This window comes from Coenobita brevimanus, chromosome 55 (assembly GCF_032717465.1).
Source record: "Coenobita brevimanus isolate Jiangsu-jjx chromosome 55, ASM3271746v2, whole genome shotgun sequence".
NCBI classification, from domain to species: domain Eukaryota; kingdom Metazoa; phylum Arthropoda; class Malacostraca; order Decapoda; family Coenobitidae; genus Coenobita; species Coenobita brevimanus.
Genome location: NC_137008.1, coordinates 47,962,759 through 47,983,962, shown reverse-complemented (window position 1 = coordinate 47,983,962; position 21,204 = coordinate 47,962,759). Strand labels below are relative to the sequence as shown.

The 21,204-nt window shown below is 41.2% G+C and overlaps 1 protein-coding gene and 1 pseudogene across 1 annotated transcript in view; one reads left to right on the top strand and one right to left on the bottom strand.

Moving 5' to 3' along the window:
- Taf1 (TATA-box binding protein associated factor 1) overlaps positions 1 to 21,204 on the top strand; it is a 667,992-nt gene that overhangs the window by 100,808 nt on the left and 545,980 nt on the right. Inside the window, exon 7 of the mRNA XM_080273519.1 lies at positions 17,000 to 17,202. Within this exon, the coding sequence (XP_080129645.1) occupies positions 17,000 to 17,202 (203 nt within the window). The remainder of the gene's footprint in view (positions 1 to 16,999; positions 17,203 to 21,204) is intronic.
- On the bottom strand, positions 18,552 to 18,669 carry LOC145401485 (5S ribosomal RNA; annotated as a pseudogene).

Below are 21,204 nucleotides of genomic sequence, written 5' to 3'. Positions count from 1 at the left end.
GGTCGTGGACTTTCAGAGGGCTGTAACTCGAGGCCAGTTGATGATAGAGGTACACTCGACCCTCGATTTGGCGGACCCCAATTTCCCGGATTTCAGATTTCCCGGACACGGGCTGAGGCCAGACAATATTATCAAATGCCAGACAAATGCCCGTACAAGTCCGGGATTCTCAACAAAAGTCCAGCTATTATTCCCTCATATAAAACTATAAGCAGTCTGCTGCAAGGTTTTAGCAAGGTTTTGACTCGGTAAAGGCCATTTGTAACACACACAAGAAATTATTTTCATACATGAAATGCATCTTGACCACCAACCTGCTTCACGCCACCAGCTCCTAACTTGTGGCAATATCCCATTTGCCTCTTACCTTTCTCAGATGCCACTATATATAGATTATTGCATAACACAGTAAAGTTTAAGGAAGGCTTGGACACAATAATATTCATAGGTAAAAAAAAATATATATTTTCTTACGGACAGTGTCAATAGGATCCATTCCTACTCACTTAGCTCACCTGACTCGGTGTGACTAAGTACCGAATCAGCACTTTTCACTGGAAAATATTTTAATTTTTTTCGCCACAGTGGCTCATACACACCAAATTATCTGAAATCTACTTAAAAATTTTTACTTAATATAACTTAATATAAAAATTAGGTTTCAGAGCTAAAATGCACAAATGTTAGCAAATATTTCCCCTTCAGATTGTCAGTGTTTATATCTCGATCAGCTGATGAGTGATTGGCCAATGTTAGCAGATATTTCCCCTTCAGATCGTCAGCACACCTTGACAGACTTCTGTTTTGCATAAATATTTATTTTGAGTACAAAAAATGTATCTGCATTGTAAATTGATATTCATTCAAAACAAAAGTCCGTCAAGGTGAGTTGTTAGGTTAGAGGCATAACTCTTACGCTAACTTTAAGAAATTTTCACTCTGAATCCTGATTTTCGATTAATAATTAGATTAAGCACTAACTTTTGACAGAATTTCATATGATTAGGTGTGCAAACCTATATGGTGATAAAGATTAAAATATTTTCCAATTAAAATTGCCGATTCTGTCCAAGATCGAGATCACATTCGATGGTTGTTTTTATCTCGATCAGCTGATTAGTGGTTGGCCAGTGTTAGCAGATATTTCCCCTTCAGATCATCAGGATGTCTTTACAGACTTCTGTTTTGCATAAATATTTATTTTGAGTACAAAAAAAAAGGTATCTGCATTGTAAATTGATATTTATTACAAAACAAAAGTCCGTCAAGGCGAGTTGTTAGGCTAGAGGCAAAACACTTACGCTGACTTTAAGAAATTTTCACTCTGAATCCTGATTTTCTATTGATAATTAAATTAAGCACAAATTTTTGACTGACTTTCAAATAATTAGGTGTGCAAACCTAAATGGTGATAAATATTTAACTTTTCCAAATAAAATTGCAAATTCGGTTCAAGATTGCGTGTTTGTGTCTCAGTCAGCTGATTAGTGGTTGGTTGACCTTCTGGTGCTCCATTCCTTGCTCATTTTCCTCTTTTTCCTTAGCATCTGATCTTTTTCTATCATACCCTCCACATTCTCGTCAGCAACTGTCAAAACAACCATTTTTAGGGTTGCAGCTAGCAAAATACAGCTATTGTGTCAGTTATTATTATTGTTATTGCATCAGTGTTATTATTATATGTACTGTGTATGTTAGTGATGTTGGTATAGGTAACCGACATTCCAGAATGCTCTAGATTATCGGAATAATTGTCAGACAATATTGGAGAATTCGGACAAAGTATGATAATAGTCACAGGGAATGGTATGTGGGGCTGGACTTTTGCCATTCCCGGACTGGTCTACCTCATTGTTAGTCCAGCAAATGGAGGGTCGAGTGTATTTAGTATGAACAGCATAAAGTAACTCCCATATGGGCCTTCATTTGGCACCAAGACATTTGACCTTGATTTACCCTGAGAGGTCAAACTCAAGGTCACAGATATTCAGAGGGCTACAACTCAAAACTGGTGGAAGATAGAGAGAGATTTACTATTATCAACATACAGGAAGGCCAATATGGGTTTAGAATTGGTACCATGACCTTTGATCTTAAGTGACCTTGAAAGGTCAAATTCAAGGTCATGGATATTCAGGGGGCTATAACTTGAAACTGGTTGAAAATAAAATCACTGCTCACCGGCAAGGTTTGTTGTGCCCGGCACCACTTGTTGAGAATTTTGTAATATTTAACACCCAGTTGAACTCACATAATGAGTTCTGATTTTATATTTCCATTCTCAGAGTTAGACAGTAGTGATTTCTTAGCCTTTTTTTATGTCTCTATACTTGCTGAAGCCATATTCCCCTTAGACCATTGCAGTTCTACTTACTTTAACCAGTTTCACGTTCTCTACATCGTTATGTTCCCTTCACATCTTTCTCTTTTCCCCTCTGTACAGTCCTTTCACACGTCTTTCTTTACATCTCCTTTGAGTTCTCACATTATAACATGTTTCTCAGCATTGCATTTAAAGTCTGTTATTCTCTCTCTCTCTCTCTCTCTCTCTCAAATGACCTCAGACCTGCTTAGGGCTGTGTTGCAACAGCCATGGTACCATGGTGTGAAACGGAACTTTCGAGAATGAAAGTGTGGTAAATTAAGGGGGAGTTGTCGTGATGCTCTTCAAGGTTGGAACTGTGTGAAGGGGTGACACTTGACACTTGACACTTGACAGCCAGAAATGGTTTAGATCCTGCTCACGTTCATGATAAAACAGCATCACGTACAAATATTGTTTTATTTGTATTTAGAGGCTCAGTAAGCTCTAAGTTATCCGTTGTTGCAATATCTGGTGCTTTAACCCCTACACATCGGGGGGGGTTTTCCTATGTTTTACGCTCCTCCCTATGGGGGATTTCCGTGATTTTGGACAAAATACCCTTACCTCAGACTCTAATATCTGTCAAACTATAACATCTAGAGAAAAAATTAAAGATACATAAGACTTACCAACTCTTCCTCTCTCAAATGAAAGTATCCCCATGTCTCCAGGTGGTCCTGTCGATGAGTAAGGATAAGTTAAAGTTCAAAGGGTGGCGGGAAGATGCTTGCGGGTATACATGTCAACCAGGGTTGTTCCTTGCCGAAAATCATGACGGTTATACACGTCAACCAGCACGTAGGGGTTAAGCTCGGCTCTATTGAAGCAATATCTGGCAAAATTATGCAACGTCTGGCACCAAGACAGCAAGTAACCAGCAGGTCATTGCTATATCTGGGTGCAAGGCATATCAACTGGCTCATACTCAGTAGCCAACTGCTGCCCAGGAAAGCACCTCAACGTTCCAGCCAATCAGAACGCCTTCAGCGTGCCAACCAATCAGAATCCATCATGGAAGCGGCTCATCCGACGATGAAGAAGAACAACAAGGCTTGGGGAGTGAGTTTTGGAGAGTATGTAAGAAACAGAATCTAAAGACGAGTGTAGGGAAGAGTAAGGTGGTCAAGAGAAATGAAGTTACTGAAGGGATGAAATGGAAAATGTGAGTACATTTAAGTACTGTATATGGGTAGTGTGATAAGAGTGAAAGTTTGAAGGATGAAGTGCTTAAATGGGTGCAGCTGGGAAGAAGGGTTGTTGGTTTATTGAAAGCAGTGATAAGAAAAGGGAAATGAACATGGAAGTAAACAAGTCAGTGCCTCATATAACGTAATACCCACATTAACATATGGGAGCAAAGCATGGACCTTGTTGGAAGGACACAAGTTAGAAGTGAGAGCAGTAGAAATAAGTTATTGAAGAGAAGCACTTGGAGTTACATGGAGAGATGGACTGACAAATGAAGAAATGAAGGAGCATTGTGGTGTGGATATGGATGTGATAGAAAGCATTAGGAGAAATACGTGTACCGGTAGGTGGTTTGGCCGTGTAGTGTGGATGGAGAGCAAGAGACTAACAAGGAGAGTGTATGTGAGTGAGGAGGAGGTGGAGAGAGAGGGAGAGACAAGATGGAGGGCTGGAGGAGAGATGTTTATGAGACAGGGGGGATGTAAGTTGGGGGGAGGGCAGTGTAATGGCAGGGGATAGGGCAACAAAGAGGTGCTGTGTTTTTGGTCACCCCTTATGGAATTAAGGCATTTGGAAGTAGGTAAATAGCAATGGTATCCTAACTGTCAACATCAAACTACATGCACATTACATACTACACTGCATGTTCAAAGTCCAGCCACAATGGCATCATATTACCAAGCCTTGGAGCCCCCGAGGGGAGGGGGGGAACCATTAATGCCCCCACACCATCTGCCCCTCTCCTGGTGACGACCTAGCAAGATGCTGGAACCACTGTCTGATTCACTTCTTCTTCATTTCTGCAACATTCGCGGCCTTTCCTCTAATTTCTCTCTTGACACCACCTCTCCTCCTCTAATGCTCACATTCTCCTGAATGAAACTCGGCTATCTGAGGCAGCTGATGGTAAACCTTTCTCTGTATCCTCGTACTTTCTCTATATTCATTTCAAAGCCAAAGGTGGCTGTTTCCTGTGTGTATGCAACGACTGATCTTGCTCTCATGTTGCTGAACTTGGTTCTTCTGAATTCTCAACTCTCTGGCATTGGCTTTCCTGTCATTCTCTGACTAAATATATCTGTGCTGTTTATTTATCCCCTAATTCTGCTGACTGGAAAATCCTTGGACTATCTTACTTCTACAATGGAACACATTCTATCCATTTCTTCTTTCACTGATATCTTCATTCTAGGAGATTTCAGTGTTCACCACCACCTTTGGCTCTCCTCTCTTTTCACTGATCCACCCGGTGAACAAGCCTACATCTTTTCTATCCTTAATGACCTAGAGTAGCTTGTACAACACCCTACCCGTATCCCTGACCACCATGGAGAGAGTTCCAACATACTTGACCTCTTCCTTCCATCTAATCCTTGCGCTAACGCTATAAATCTTTCTCATCTGTTGGGCTTCGCCGATCACAACCTTATCACCTGAACCTGTCCTATTGCTCCATTGCGGCCATTGGACCTTCCAAAGAAACATCGGTTGTGGCACTTTGGAGCTGCTGATTGGGAAGCCCTCTGGCAGTACTTTGATTTTCCCTGGAATGATAATTGCTTCCATGGCTGAGTGTACCATGCACATTAGGGAGGTTATTCTCTTGGGCATGGAAGCATACATTCCTTTCTCATATCCTTTGACTAATGCAAAAAAACCTTGTTTTAATCACGCTTGTTCTAATGCTGTCCACAACAAGGAGAAGGCCTACAAAAGGCACTAGAGTCAACCCACTCCTGAATCTCATCATTTTTATATTTCTGCCCAGAATCATGCTATGTTTGTTCTTCGCTTTCCTGAAAATAATTTCATCCATACAGGATGCTCTTAACCCCCCCAAATCAGATGCTTCCAGCTCCTTTTGGCACTTTTCCAAAAACTTTTCTAACAACTTTACCTCATCATCCCTCCCCCTCTTTACCACTCAGATGGCTCTGTACCTATTTCTTCTACTGATAAAGCAGATATGTGGTAGGTGAGGGTGCTCACCATCCACTCACTTGTTGTAGTGCTGCTTTGGGTGTCTGCTGTTACCTCTCTTCCTTCCTTCCTCTTCTGTTTTTCATTCTTTCATTCTTTCCTCTTCCTTCTGCCTCCAGGTAACTTTGCACTCCCTCTTCTGTCTTTCCTTCCTTCATTCTTTCCTCTTCCTTCTCCCTGTGGATGACTCTACACTTAGTGACAAGCCAAATAGTTTCCTGTACACCATTTTCTGTGGTGGGTGGTAACCATATAACCGTAATATGGCGCCTGATGTTTTAGTGGGTAATTAAGGTGCTCCAATCAGAGTGAGCCTGAGTAGGTTTATATCCAAGGGATGGTTGGGATTTATTGCTCACATAATGGCACTCAGGGATGATGGAGGCTGGTCACTCTCATCTTAAATATCAGGACCAATTTGCCTAGCCCTGGGCCTTTACGCTCCTCATGAGGCAGCATAGGATTGGATGATGGATGGATAAAGCAGATTTCAACACTCAGACTTTCTCCTCCATTTCCACCTTAGATGATTCCGGTGATATCCCTCCATCTCTTCTCCCCTCTGACTTCCTCATGGCTGACATTATAATTTCTTCATATGATGTATTTTTTGCCATAACGGGCCTCAATACTAACAAGATGTATGGGCCCGATGGGACCCCTCCTCTTGTCCTCAAGAGCTGTGCTTTTGTGCTTACACCCTGCCTAGGTAAACCCTTTAATCATTGTCTGTCAAATTGCATCTTTCCCTCATGCTGGAAGGTTGCTGTCATTCAGCCTGTCCCAAAGAAGGGTGACCCTTCCCTGTCCTCGAACTATCACCTAATTGCTTTAACCCATCCTGTCTGGCAGCTGTTCCCACGAACTCCTCCCACGGCCGGGCATTCCCAAGAGAAATCGTGAAAATCGTCTACTTTTAAACCTTCATAGCTCAGTTAATACTTAACCAGATATAAAAAATATGGTGTCATAATACTCACCAATCCTTCAACTTCATGATGATTGCATCAGATGGTCCCTGAAGTGCATATAGGGAGAGTGAGTGGGGAATGGGGGCAATTTTTGTTGTTTTTTAGTATCTGTATACGTCACACAGGTCTGGTGACACAACTAAGGCTTAGACTAGCCCTCCACAATAATAACACTTCGATAACTCTTCCAGAAGACCAAAGTCCACCACAAACACTATTTACACGAAATACTTTCCATAATTGGTTGTACTTGGTGCTGGGAGGCCAGTAACCATAGCAGCAACCTTGAGGCAGGCTGCCGGCTCACCTCACCACCACCCTGCCTAACAGTCAGACAGACACTTGCGTGCGCTTTCTCTCTCTCTCTCTCTCTCTCTCTCTCTCTCTCACACACACACACACACACACACACACACACACACACACACACACACACACACACACACACACACACACACACACACACACACACACACACACACTTCTGGAATGGATGAGAGACTTTTTGAGAGACAGACAAATGAGGACAGTAATAAAGGATAGGATGTCTGGATGGAGGGAAGTAACAAGTGGAGTCCCTCAAGGCTCGGTGTTGGCGCCAGTAATGTTCCTGATTTACGTAAATGATATGGTGGATGGAGTGAACAGTTATGCAAGTCTGTTTGCTGATGATATAAAGATCTTGAGGAAGGTAGAGGTTGAGGAGGATTGTAAAACACTGCAGGAGGATTTGGATAGGATACACAATTGGAGCCGGACATGGGAAATGAAATTTAATGTAAAGAAATGTAAAATATTGGAAATGGGTAAAAGTACCAGGAGGCCATCACTGAATTATTTGTTGGGTAATGAATCAATCACAAAAAGGAGAGAAGAGAAAGATTTGGGAGTGCTGGTCCAAGATAGTTTGTCACCAGAAAAGCACATTAACAAGATAGTTGGAGAGACTTATAAACTCTTGACTAACATAAGAGTAGCATATCATTATATGGATGAGGAGATGATGAAAAAATTGATAGTGGCCATGATCCGCCCCAGGTTAGAATATGCAGCGGTAGTGTGGTCCCCACACAAAAAGAAAGATATAAACAAGATTGAGAGAATACAAAGAACAGCAACCAAGATGGTCCCCAGTCTGACAGACCTGTCATACAGGGAGAGGCTGGAAAAACTGGATTTGCCTTCCTTAGAGGAAAGGAGAAAGATATTAGGTAAATACTTAAATATTTGGAACGACTTAGACAAAGAGGTGGTGCATGAGAAAAACATTCATGTGTGTAAAGGTAGACTTGATAAATGTGGATATGGAGACAGGACAACACGAGCATTGCTCAATTCCTGTATACTACAAATAGGTAAATACACACACACACACACACACACACACACACACACACACACACACACACACGGAGAGCGATTGAAGTACTACAGGAGAGAGATGGTTGGGTGGATTGTGTGTATTTAGATTTGGAGAAGGCCTTCGACAAGGTACCACATAACAGACTAATGTGGAAACTAGAGCATATAGGAGGACTGAAGGGGAACCTCCTGGAATGGATGAGAGACAGACAAATGAGGACAGTAATAAAGGATAGGATGTCTGGATGGAGGGAAGTAACAAGTGGAGTCCCACAGGGCATGGTGTTGGCGCCAGTAATGTTCCTGATTTACTTAAATGATATGGTAGATGGGGTGAACAGTTTTGCAAGTCTGTTTGCTGATGATGCAAAGATCTTGAGGAAAGTCAAGGTTGAGGAGGATTGTAAGGTGCTGCAGGAGGATCTGGATAGGATACACAATTGGGGCCGGATGTGGGAAATGAAATTCAACACAAAGAAATGTAAAATATTAGAAATAGGTAAAAGTACCAAGAGGCCATCACTAAATTATTCGATGAGTAATGAACCAGTCACAAAGGCGAAAGAAATGAAAGATTCGTGAATGCTGGTCCAGGATAGTTTGTCACCTGAAAAACATATTAACAAAACAGAGACATATAAACTCTTGATTAACATAAGAGTAGCATTTCATTACATGGATAAGGAGATGATGAAAAATATTGATAGTGGCCATGGTCTGCCCCAGGTTAAAATATGCAGCAGTAGTGTGGTTGCCACACAAAAAGAAAGATATAAACAAGATTGGGAGAATACAATGAACAGCAACCAAGATGGTCCTCAGTCTGGCAGATCTGTTGTACAGAGAGAGGCTGGAAAAGTTGAATTTGCCTTCCCTAGAGGAAAGGAGAAAGTGGGGCGACATGATTGCAGTGTTCAGGACCATGATGGGAGTAAATAAAATTGACAGAGAAGATCTATTTGTATGGGATAAGAGAGTAACAAGAGGACATGGAATGAAACTGAAGAAGCCAAGCTGCTTGGAGGATATCAAGAAATATAGGGTTTCCTTATAGGTGTATAGACCTGTGGAATAACCTGAACATCATCCAGTCTAAAAACTTAAATGAGTTTAAAGCTAAATTTGATTTATTGAGAAATGGAGATGGGACCCCACAAGCGTAGCTCATTTCCTGTATATCACAATTAGGTAAATACACACACACATACACACACACACACACACACACACACACACACACACACACACACTGCATGCACATGGAGATGTATGTTAGGCTTGCATTGTCGCTCGATTATGGCACTGCTCTGTGAGTAGAAGTCTGAGTGTTACAACAGCAACAAATTATACTATTATTATTACTGCTGCACCTACCACCACTACGACTACTACTGATACTATGACTACAACTACTACTACCACTGCAACTACTACTATTACTACAACTACAACTTCTACCACACCTACTATACATACTACCACTATAAGTACTACTACAAAAAACTAAAAAAAAAGTATTGTGAGCAAAGTACTTATTTACGTACTGTTCATAATCGGAAATACTTACCACTGTGACTTTTTCTTTCCTATGATTTGTACCTTTTCATTATAACAAATATGTATAAACAGATATTTTCAGGGTATAAACAAATATTTTCAATATAAAATAAAGCAACAACTTTATCATGAAACAAACTTTCTGCTTCCATTATTCACATAAATATACACAGAACAGTAAAATAATTTTTTCTGATTACACAAAAAACAACATATTAGTATGTACAAAACTAACACTAACTTACGCATAATACCCAGATGCCTAACAGACGGACAAACACTCTCATTCTCGCATGTGCACACACACACAGATGTATGTTCTGCTTGCATTGTCACTCGATTCTGGCACCACTGTGCGACTAGAAGTCTGGGTATTACAACTACTACAAATAATACTGTTATTACAACTACTACTACTACAACTATAAATACTGTTATTACAACTACTACTACTACAGCTATAAATACTACTGATACTACAAATACCACTACTACAACTACTACTGCTACTACAACTACGACTACTACTACTACCACTGCCACTACTACTACAAATACTACTACAGTCGGCGCAATGGAAGTCTGGACCCTCTAATTCGCACCATATATTTGGTAGGGTCCAAGAAATATTGTAGGAAAATTCCTGTAGTCGGTGGATTTTTTTTCTGGTGGCTTCTAGCAACTTTACAGGCTTAACATCACATGCTGTGAGTTTATGAGCTCAGTGCCTGCCTGACTTCGGATGGGAAAGCACGTCATATTTTCTTGTCCTGCCTGGCCCTTGTTAATTTCAAAGCTATCGTTTTCACACCCTCTTTTGCCTTAGTGAATCATTGGAGATGGGTCCCAAGCCACTAACTGATGTAGAAAAAGCCCAAATTTTAACTATGAGAGAGGAAAATGTAAAAATTAAGGATATTTGAATTCGAACTGGGCAAGGAAAATCTACCGTTATGGCACTCCTCGCTGCTGCCCGCCATCTTTCAAAAAACACAATTCCCCAACATAAAGACAGGCTAGGACCTAAAAGGAAGACATCACCAACTACAGACAGGTTACTGAAGCAATCTGTGATAAAAGACCCATGTTTGACTGCTAGACAACTGAAAGATATGTACCCAGAATTGCTGAAAGATGTGTCTGAAAGAACCATACAGCATCAACTTTAGAAAGACTTCAAGATCCCCTGCTGTACTGCTGCACTGAAGCCTCTCCTTAATTTTTACATTTTCCTCTCTAAATGTACTGTTTCCTTTGTGCATTTACCTTTTTATCAGTTATAATCATCACTCCTTCTCCAAACTTTACTTCTCTGTCTTTCCTCCACATATAATAGTCGTTCCAACCAAGCACATTTGCATTGAATTCACTCTCTAACTTAGTTTCTGGATTCTTTTCCCTAATATAGTCATAAAGTTCTAATTTCTTCATTATCAGTCCATCAACATTTGTATACATTACCTTTATCATTTAAGTCTCAGTCTTCTTAATCATTTCCCTATTTGCTCTAACTTTACCTAGGCCTACCAAATCATTTTGTATGTTTCTCTGTAGTCCATATTTATATACCACTTTCTGAGTTCATGTGTGTGTGCAGTGGTGTACCAAGTGGGGGGCATGTGGCCATGGGCCCCCCTTTTGCAAGAAAATTTTTAGTAGTAGTGTATAAGATTATTGGAGACTGAATCATAACTCAGTGGGACAGAGTACTTAAAAATGACTTTAGAATATGCTATATTTATGTCGTATACTCATTGCATATGGCCTCAAAATGCTCATAAAATTGGCCAACATGCAAAATTTTCTTGAGGGGGCTTACAGCACCCCCCAAACCCCCCAGCTGTACAGGCTCTCTACACCCACCAAAGTCATGGGCTGCACGGTTCAAAAAATAAAAAAATAAAAAAAAATAAAAAAGCCTCCCCCTTTTCAAGTTTCTGGGTATGCCACTGTGTGTGTGTGTGTGTGTGTGTGTGTGTGTGTAGTAATATATCTATTTATTGCTAGATGCCTTAATCCCGTTCGGGGTGGCCACAATCAAATTGCCTCCACATCGCCTTGTCCCCTGCCATTTCACTGCCCTGCTCCTAACTCACACCCCACTCTCTCATGTACCTCTCCACCCCAACCCTCCATCTCATCCTTGGCCTCCCTCTCCCTCTCCCCCCCTCCACCTCACTCTCATACACTCTCTTCATCAGTCTTTCACCCTCCATCCTCTCCACATGGCCAAACCACCTCAGTATATTCCTCCTAACGCATCCTATCACATCCACATCCACACCACAATGCTCCTTTTTATCCTCATTTGTCAGCTTGTCTCTCCATGTGACTCCACAGGCTCCTCTTAAATAACTCATTTCCACTGCTGTCACTCTTGCTTTCTGTCCCTCCAACAACGTCCAAGCTTCACTTCCATACGTTAGAGTTGGTATCACAGTACTGTCATGTAGTAACTTTTTCACTTCCATGCTCACTTCTCTTTTTCTTATCACTGCTTTCAAGGAACCAGCAACCTTTCTTCCCTGCTGTACCCTTTCAAGCACTTCACCCTCCAACCTTCCATCCTTACTTATCACACTACCGAAGTACTTAAACGTACTCAGATTTTCCAGTTCCTCACCATCCAACCTTGCTGTACATTTACTGACATCACCTCTCTCAGAGACCATCACTTCACTCTTCTCTACATTCACCTTTAGATTCCGTTTCCTACACACTCTCCCAAACTCATCCACCAAGCCTTGCAGCTCCCCTTCGTCTTCACTCAACAACACAGTATCATCTGCAAACAGCAGTACAGGGAGTTTCCAAACACTACCCTCTCTCACCAGGGCCACTCCAACATCCACTACCCTACCTTGTACCTCTTTTATTACCCCATCCATGTACAGATTGAACAACCATGGAGACATGACACATCCCTGTTTCAACCCAACCTTCAAAGATAAAAATTCACTCAGTTCACCATCCACATGCACTGCAGCCTTAGCACCATCATACATACTTTTCATAGCATTCAACAACTTCCCATCTGCTCCATATATTCTTAATACTTTCCACAATCCTTGTCTATCCACCCTGTCATATGCTTTCTCCAAATCAATAAAAGCCGCATACAACTTCTTTCCCTTCTCTAGAAACTTTTCCACTAAAGATCTAAGAATGAATATCTGATCTACACAACCTCTTCCCTTCCCAAAGCCTCCCTGTTCAACTAATTCCTCTGTTCTTTAACTCTGTCAATAAGTATCCTACCATACACTTTTCCTATTATACTAAGAAGACAAATGCCCATATGATTACCACACACTTCTTTTTCCCTTTTTCCTTTGTACAAGGGAATAATTATACCTGACTTCCAATTATCCGGGACTCTACCTTCCTCCCAGGCCAATCTGCACATCTTCCACATCCATTCTACTACTATCTCTCTCCCCCATGCTTCAGCATTTCACCACACATTCCATCAATTCCTGGGGCTTTCCCCAGTTTAACTTTCTTCATTGCTTCCACAACTTCTATCCTACTGATTTCTTCCTGTCTTCTCACCTCCTTCCTTCTCCCAGCCATTCCCCAGCCACTTATACTCGCATTACTTCCATCCTCTATGTTCATCAGTTCCTTAAAGTGTTCTCTCCATCTACTCACTTTTTCTCCCTTCTCCACTAGTAATCTACCATTTTTATCTTCCACTCCCCTGCTAACTTCACTTCCACCCAGTTTTACTCTCTTCACCTCTTTCCAGAACATTTTCTTACAGTCCCTCCACTTTATACTCAAATTCCTTCCAAATTCCTCATCCACTCTCTTCTTACTCTCTCTTACTAATCATTTCACCTCTCTCTTTCTTTCTACATATAACTCTCTCTTCCGCCTCTCAACTTCTTCCACGCCCCTATTTCTCATCCATTCCTTGTATTACTGTAGTAATGAGGGAAGTATAAACTCAAATTATGGAGAGAAGGATGGGGACGATAATGAATAGTGCAGGAAGGAATATCTCATATACAGTAGTGTGATGTATGCAGATGGTGCTGTTACTTGGTGATAGTGAACAAGAGTTTTGCAGCTTGGCGTAGAGGTTTGTGGATGTTTTTTAGCATCATTCCATGATGATAAATGTAGATAAGAGTAAAGTGATGACTGTTGAAGGGGAAGGTGACTCTCAGTTTAATGTTCTGGTGAACAGAGAGAGACTGCAGTTGATGAATGAGTTCAGATACCTGGAGTGAGGGATGAATGTGCCAAGGAAGTGGAAGAGTAGAGTGGGTCTGGCAAGAAAGGTGGCCAGTGCTTTGAAATTCTGGTTACAAAACAGAGGTCTGAATGTGGAGACTGCAGGAGGATTGTATGAAGGACTGTTAGTGTTCACATTAACTCATTCATGCCCAGAACATAAGCCTTTACATGAGTGTGGCTGCCTGCACCATTCAACCTTACATCTTATTGTATTAGGGTTTGTCGCCCATTGATACAGAGATGTAACCGTTTACGAGTTTCCTCTGACTCTGGGATAGGCCACTGAAACTCACAGAAGCTCCACCCACCAGCCAATCAGGAGAGATGTGGAGGGCCCTGTGCCACATCACACCATACCCAGCCAGTACCAATGCAATTTTTCATTTTGTATTCAGCCCTCCCAGAAGCTACCCTAGGTAGCTGTGAGCTTTCCCTTTCATGTCATTTTGTTTGTTTGTATAGCTGTACACCAACAGTACATTGCCATAGTTGATTCTGGCAGGGATGGCTCTAATGACATGTATGTGCCAAGTCATTCAGATAGCAGTAACGCATCTGATGGTGGTTTCTCAGATAGTGACAGTGAAGGAGGATGAAGAGTGTATTTCAGAGGGGGCTGGCAGTTTTTGGTAGACATTTTCACTGATTTTAGGCCTGATGACATACCACCATTCACTGATACTACTGTGGGTATAAATGCATCGGGCCTCCAGGGCAAAAAGTAAGGAACCAGAGGCTGTTAGCCTTTTTTTTTTTTTTTTTTTTTTTTAATTAAGGAAACGGTGTTTTTTTTTTTTTTTTTTTTTTTTTTTTTTTTTTTTTTTTTAAGTACTAGTATTATTTTGTATTATATATATTATGTATATCAAATGTATTTTATTATTATATTTAACATGAAAGTATACATAAAGAACAGTTTGCCAAACATGTAAGAAATTATCAGTAATCTGAAGAACATGTAGTGAGAGGGGGCTGTGTGTGTGTGTGTGTGTGTGTGTGTGTGTGTGTGTGTGTGTGTCCAACTCTGGACAAAGGCCTCAGGGCCTATTTCTCGGGGGCAGTGACCCATCCCACAGCTTAGTAGTTTGTCTATATCTCCACACGTCATCATTTATGCTCGACCTACATGATTTGCATCTGGGCACAATGCGGTTAACATATTTATGGAACAGTCTGTCAACTGTACCATTAGTGTTCAAGGGGACCTTTAATGTGAGGGGGGAAAAAAAGAAAAAAAAAAATATCTAGTATTCCAATGCTGTTCTCAAAGATCGATAAGGAATGTAATGAAGTATATGTTCCACAGGTTGTAAGTTATTATGTTCTATGGTTTAGATGCTATAGATATCTAAAGTTATGGTGCCATGACACCAACTGTGGCATAAATCCAAATAAATCAGCATTCTCATTTTACTGGAAAATGACTAGGATAATGAGATGAAAGAATGAGTTTGGGAGAGTTTGTAAGAAATAGAATCTAAAGGTGAATGTAAGTAAGAGTAAAATTGTGGTCTTTGAGAGAAATGAAGTCACAATGCACAGTGAGGCTGGATGTGAGGAAATGGAAAATGTGAGTGCATTTAAGTACTTGGGTAGTGTGATGAGTAAGGATGGAAGTTTAGAGGATGAAGTGCTTGAAAAGGTACTGCAGGGAAGAAAGGCAGCTGGATCTTTAAAAGCAGTGATAAGAAATAGGAAAGCGAGCATGGAAGTAAAAAAGTTGCTGCATGATAGTAGTGTATTGTGATACCAACTCTAATGTATGGAAGCAAAGCTTGAGCCTTGTTTGAAGGACACAAGTCAAGAGTGAGGGTAATGGAAAGAGTTATTTGAGAGGAACATATGGAACAACATGGAGAGACAGACTGACAAATGAGGAAGCAAAGGAGCATTGTGGTGTGGATGTGGATGTGATAGAAAGTGTTCGGATAAATACAGTGAGGTGGTTTGGCCATGAAGAGACGATGTAGAATAAGAGACTAATGAGGAGAGTGTATGTGAGTGGGGTGGATGGGGGGAGGTGGAAGACTTAGGATGATGTGGAGGGTTGGAGTGAAGATGTATATGAGAGAGAGGGGGTGCTTAAGTTGTTGGAGGAGGGCAGTGTAATGGAAGGGGACAGGGCAACTTGGAGGTGATATATTTATGGCCATCCCTTACAGGATTAAGGTGTCTGGGTATAGATAGATAGGTAGTTAGTGATGAAAGAGGAGATGTTGTTGTATGACATGGTAAAGTAGATGCACCCATTGGCTTACAAATGTACAGCTGACCATAGTTCTTGCCAAAAAGTGCAGAAACTATGATTCATGGCTCAGCTTGCATGATGTAAATAGCAGTCGAACACTGGGCATTCTGGAGTGTATCTTGCAGTTGCTGGGTTAAGACCTGAGTGAAGAGTCAGCAGTAAGAGCAATGTAAATGAGATTGTTGAAGATTTAGAGTAAAAAAAAAAAGTTTAAAATAATAATAGTTGTGGCAGATTCCTCAAGGCTCTTAGTAGCAGTGTTCTTTATAACATAGCTTTTGAGCTGTGGCAGTTTATTAACCTGCTGTCGAGAAACTCAAGGCCACTGTATCATCCAGATTACCACAGTTACGTAACTTGCCTAGCCCCGGGTTCCTAAGTTCCTCATTGGGCAACATAGGATTAGATGATGGATAGATGGATGGAGCTCCCTGGGGTTTTATTCAAACCATCAGTTTTACCTACCAGACCATGAATGGGCAACTGAATCAAGCGATACCAGCTGCCTTCACCAGGATTTGACCCATGGTGGTGTTGGGCCAGCACCACTCTTTTACCATGAAGGAAGAAATTTTGTTGTTAGCAGAGTAGCAGAGAGTATACATTGATGGTATGGTCATATGGAAAGAATGATTATTAATAGGCTGTTGAATAGGGTATGTGTGGAGGAGTCTGAGGTGGGAGGAGGTGCAGCAGGCCAAGAATGAAATAGATGGATATCTTTACCCATAAACTGTATGACTACAGTGTAAGTTCTGGCTCTGACTATGACATGCCTCAGCAGAGACTAAATGAAACTGAATTTCCTTTGCTGACATGAATCTCCAAGAGATGGCTGGAGGTTAAACTGATCAAATAATGCCACCATGGATGTAGTCTGGTTATATGCCTCTGCGTGTTCCAGATTACAATAGGCTAACCTTGGGCCTCTGTACCTTGAAGGAGTAGTATGGTACTTGCTGTATCCCTTTTTCATTGCCTAGTGTCTGTTGTTTATAGCTATTGAATATGATGCACTGTGTACTGTATCATTACATAATTATTATTTTAGTTGTATTTTACCACACTGTGGCATTTTTTATGTACAGGATGAAGAAGCTTCACTGGAGAAACAAGAAAAAAAGCCAGAGACTGATACTTTTTTGAACAAGCCAATAAAAGAAGAATTCAAGAGCTCAGGTTATGATGCAGATGTTGATGATGAGTTTCCAGATGACTCTTTCCACATGGTTACACAGTACAACTGGGAAGAAGATATCATCTGGAATGGAGATGACATTAAGCATAAGGTAAGAGTGTCATAAGACTGATAAGTCTTGATATTGTGTATCTCATTCTCTCAAAATTTTTGAGAGCTACATTAATGTGTTTATTGCTTCAGTTCTCTGTTGCTGTTTAATTTATGTCAGAACTAGTAAATATATATCTGCTTCACGAAAGTAACTCTGATAATAGATTCTGGTAAACAGAAATTTCAGATAAGGAATAATGGTCATTTATATGACTCCATTCCATACACCTTCATATATACCTCACAACATTCTGTATAAGTGGATATAGCTATTATAGATAATTTTTATGTGCATATTACCTACCAAGCTTTCTGCTGGTCAGTTCCTCCTCTTTCAGCACCTGTACTCCTTCATTCCTGTTCTTACATCCAATAAGGCTACATAATAATCTGTTGTACCAGTCTTTTCCTCTGTAGCTTACCTGTATTATTATAGCTACTTGTATTCTCAATTGTTCATACATACATTACACAGCTGTTACCTCTTGCTAACTGTTTGTTCTCCATTCACACTCTTGTACACTTGTTTATTATATCATATTGAAGAAAGTATTTACAGAGGAAAAACTTGTTCCAGTACAAATATCTGTCGATGCATTCTCATTTCCTTTGTTCCTGGCTATCCTATCCAACCCTCACACATTACCCTCTTTGTTCACCTACTTTTACAATCTTCTCGGCTCAAAGAGTAACCCATGAAAGCTGTCCAAGCATACTTCATTATCGTCATAGGATTAAGGTGAGATCCCTTAACATTGCTTATTTCTATTAAATGCATGCACTGAATATTCCTAAATTTGTATGTTTGTGTTTGATGGTGCCTAGATAGGTTTAGGTAGGGTGCTGTGGGAGATGGTTGGCCAAAGTCCAGACCCAAATTCATTTTATTTATAAACCACAGAATTTGTAAATCGCGGCAATGGTCCAGACCCAAATTGCCGCGATTTACGAGGATTGAGTGTGTGTGTATATATATATATATATATATATATATATATATATACATATATACATACACAGTGGTGGGCAGAGCAAACGAAGAAAGACCTTGCGCAAGCGCAAAGCGCAATCCACAGTTCACTACCTTGCGCAAGTGCAGTCTGACAAATATTTAGCTTGTGCAGTGTTGCAAAGCACAAGCGCAAACCATTTGGATATATTTGTGGGAGTTACTGTAAAATATTGAGATAATTACATAAAACAGCATACTTACTTACTTTTATTTATTCATTCATTCATTCATTGCCAGACGCCATGTATCCCAAGCGGGGTGGCCAATGGCTTAGAGTTAATTGTTTTACAGGGAGGGGCACTAATCCTCCACCAACCCCACTTGACACGTAGGGATGCCAACAGCATCTGGTGTTCCCAGGCGGTCACCCATCCAAGTACTAACCAGACCCAACGTTGCTTAACTTCGCTGATCGGACGGGAAGCGGTGTACTCAACGTGGTAGTGCGCAATCTATTATGTAGCTTGCGCAATGTTGCTAAGCGCTAGCACAAACCATTTGCATATATTTGTGGGAATTATGTAAAATATTGAGATATATAAACAAATCAGAATACTTACTTTTATTTATTATTATTCTGTTTATCTATCTATTGCTAGACGCCTAAATCACATAAGGGGTGGCCTCTGGCCACAAACAAGCAACAAATCGCCTCCACGTCGTCCTGTCCCCCGCCATTTCACTGCCCTGCTCCCAGCTCACACACCCCTCTCTTATATACTTCTCCACTCCATCCCTCCATCTCATCCTTGGTCTCTCCCTTCCTCTCCCCCCCTTCACATCACTCACATACACTCTTCTCATTAGCCTCTCACTCTCCATCCTCTCCATATGACCAAACCACCTCAGTGTGTTTCTCCTAACGCTTCCTATCACATCCACATCCACACCACAACACTTCTTCATTTCCTCGTTTGTCAGTCTCTCTTTCCGTGTAACTCCACATGCTCCTCTCAAATAACTCATTTCCACTGCTTTCACTCTTGACTTCTGTCACTCCAACAAGGTCAAAGCTTCACTTCCATACATTAGAGCTGGTATCACAATACGGTCATGTAGTACCTTTTTCATTCGTGGAAGTTCAAACAGAGGAGTGAGAGGGCTGCGAAGCAGAGGGACAGGGGAAACAAAGGCTGTGATGTTGCCAGTTTTACTTTAACTGCATTTTCACAAGACATTATATTTCATAATTCAGTATAGATATACAGTAGCATGTGTAATTCCTTACAAAAATCGTTAAAACATATTATTTAAATCAAGTATCCACAGCCTAATAAATTATTAGGCTGTGGATATTTGATTTATATTTTGTTTTAATGATTTTTGTAAGGAATTGCATATGCTACTCTTAATAAATAATCTATCTATCTATCTATTGCCAGACGCCTCAGTCCCGTTTGGGGTGACCACAAACAAATCGCCTCCAAGTCGCCCTGTCCCCCGCCATTTCACTGCCCTGCTTCCAACTCACGCCCCCCTCTCTCATATACCTCTCCACCCCATCCCTCCATCTCATCCTCGGCCTCCCCCTCCCTCTTTCCCCCTCCACCTCACTCACATACACTCTCTTCGTCAGTCTTTCACCCTCCATCCTCTCCACATGGCCAAACCACCTTAGTGTGTTCCTCATAACGCTTCCTATCACATCCACATCAACACCACAGCGCTTCTTTATATCCTCATTCGTCAGCCTGTCTCTCCATGTGACTCCACAGGCTCCTCTGAAATAACTCATTTCCACTGCTCTCACTCTTGACATGTGTCCTTCCAACAACGTCCAAGCTTCACTTCCGTACGTTAGAGTTGGTATCACAATACTGTCATGTAGTAACTTTTTCACTTCCATGCTCACTTCCCTGTTTCTTATCACTGCTTTCAAAGAACCAGCAACCTTTCTTCCCTGCTGTACCCTTTCAAGCACTTCACCCTCCAAACCTCCATCCTTACTCATCACACTACCCAAGTACTTAAACGTACTCACATTTTCCAATTCCTCACCATCCAACCTCGCTGTACATTCACTGACTTCACCTCTCTCAAAGACCATCACTTTACTCTTCCCTACATTCACCTTTAGATTCCGTTTCTTACACACTCTCCCAAACTCATCCACCAAGCCTTGCAGCTCCCCTTCGTCTTCACTCAACAACACAATATCATCTGCAAACAACAGCACAGGGAGTTTCCAAACACTATCCTCTCTCACCAGGGCCACTCCAACATCCACTACCCTACCTTGTACCTCTTTTATTACCCCATCCATGTACAGATTGAACAACCATGGAGACATGACACATCCCTGTTTCAACCCAACTTTCAAAGAGGAAAATTCACTTAGTTCACCATCCACACGCACTGCAGCCTTCGCACCATCGTACATACTCTTCACAGCATTCAACAACTTCCCATCTACTCCATATATTCTTAACACTTTCCACAATCCTATTCTATCCACCCTGTCATATGCTTTCTCCAAATCCATGAAAGCTGCATACAACTTCTTTCCCTTCTCTAGAAACTTTTCCACTAAAGATCTGAGAATGAATATCTGATCTACACAACCTTTTCCCTTCCTAAAGCCTCCCTGTTCTTCTCCAACTAATTCCTCTGTTCTTTCTCTAACTCTGTCAATAAGTATCCTACCATACACTTTTCCTATTATACTAAGAAGACAAATGCCCCTATGATTACCACACACTTCTTTTTCCCCTTTTCCTTTGTACAAGGGAATAATTATACCTGACTTCCAATCCTCCGGGACTCTACCTTCCTCCCAGGCCAATCTGCACATCTTCCACATCCATTCTACTACTATCTCTACCCCATGCTTCAGCATTTCACCACACACTCCATCAATTCCTGGGGCTTTCCCTGATTTAACTTTCTTCATTGCTTCCACAACTTCTATCCTACTGATTTCTTCCTGTCTTCTCACCTCCCTCCTTCTCCCAGCCATTCCCCAGCCACTTATACTCGCATTACTTCCAT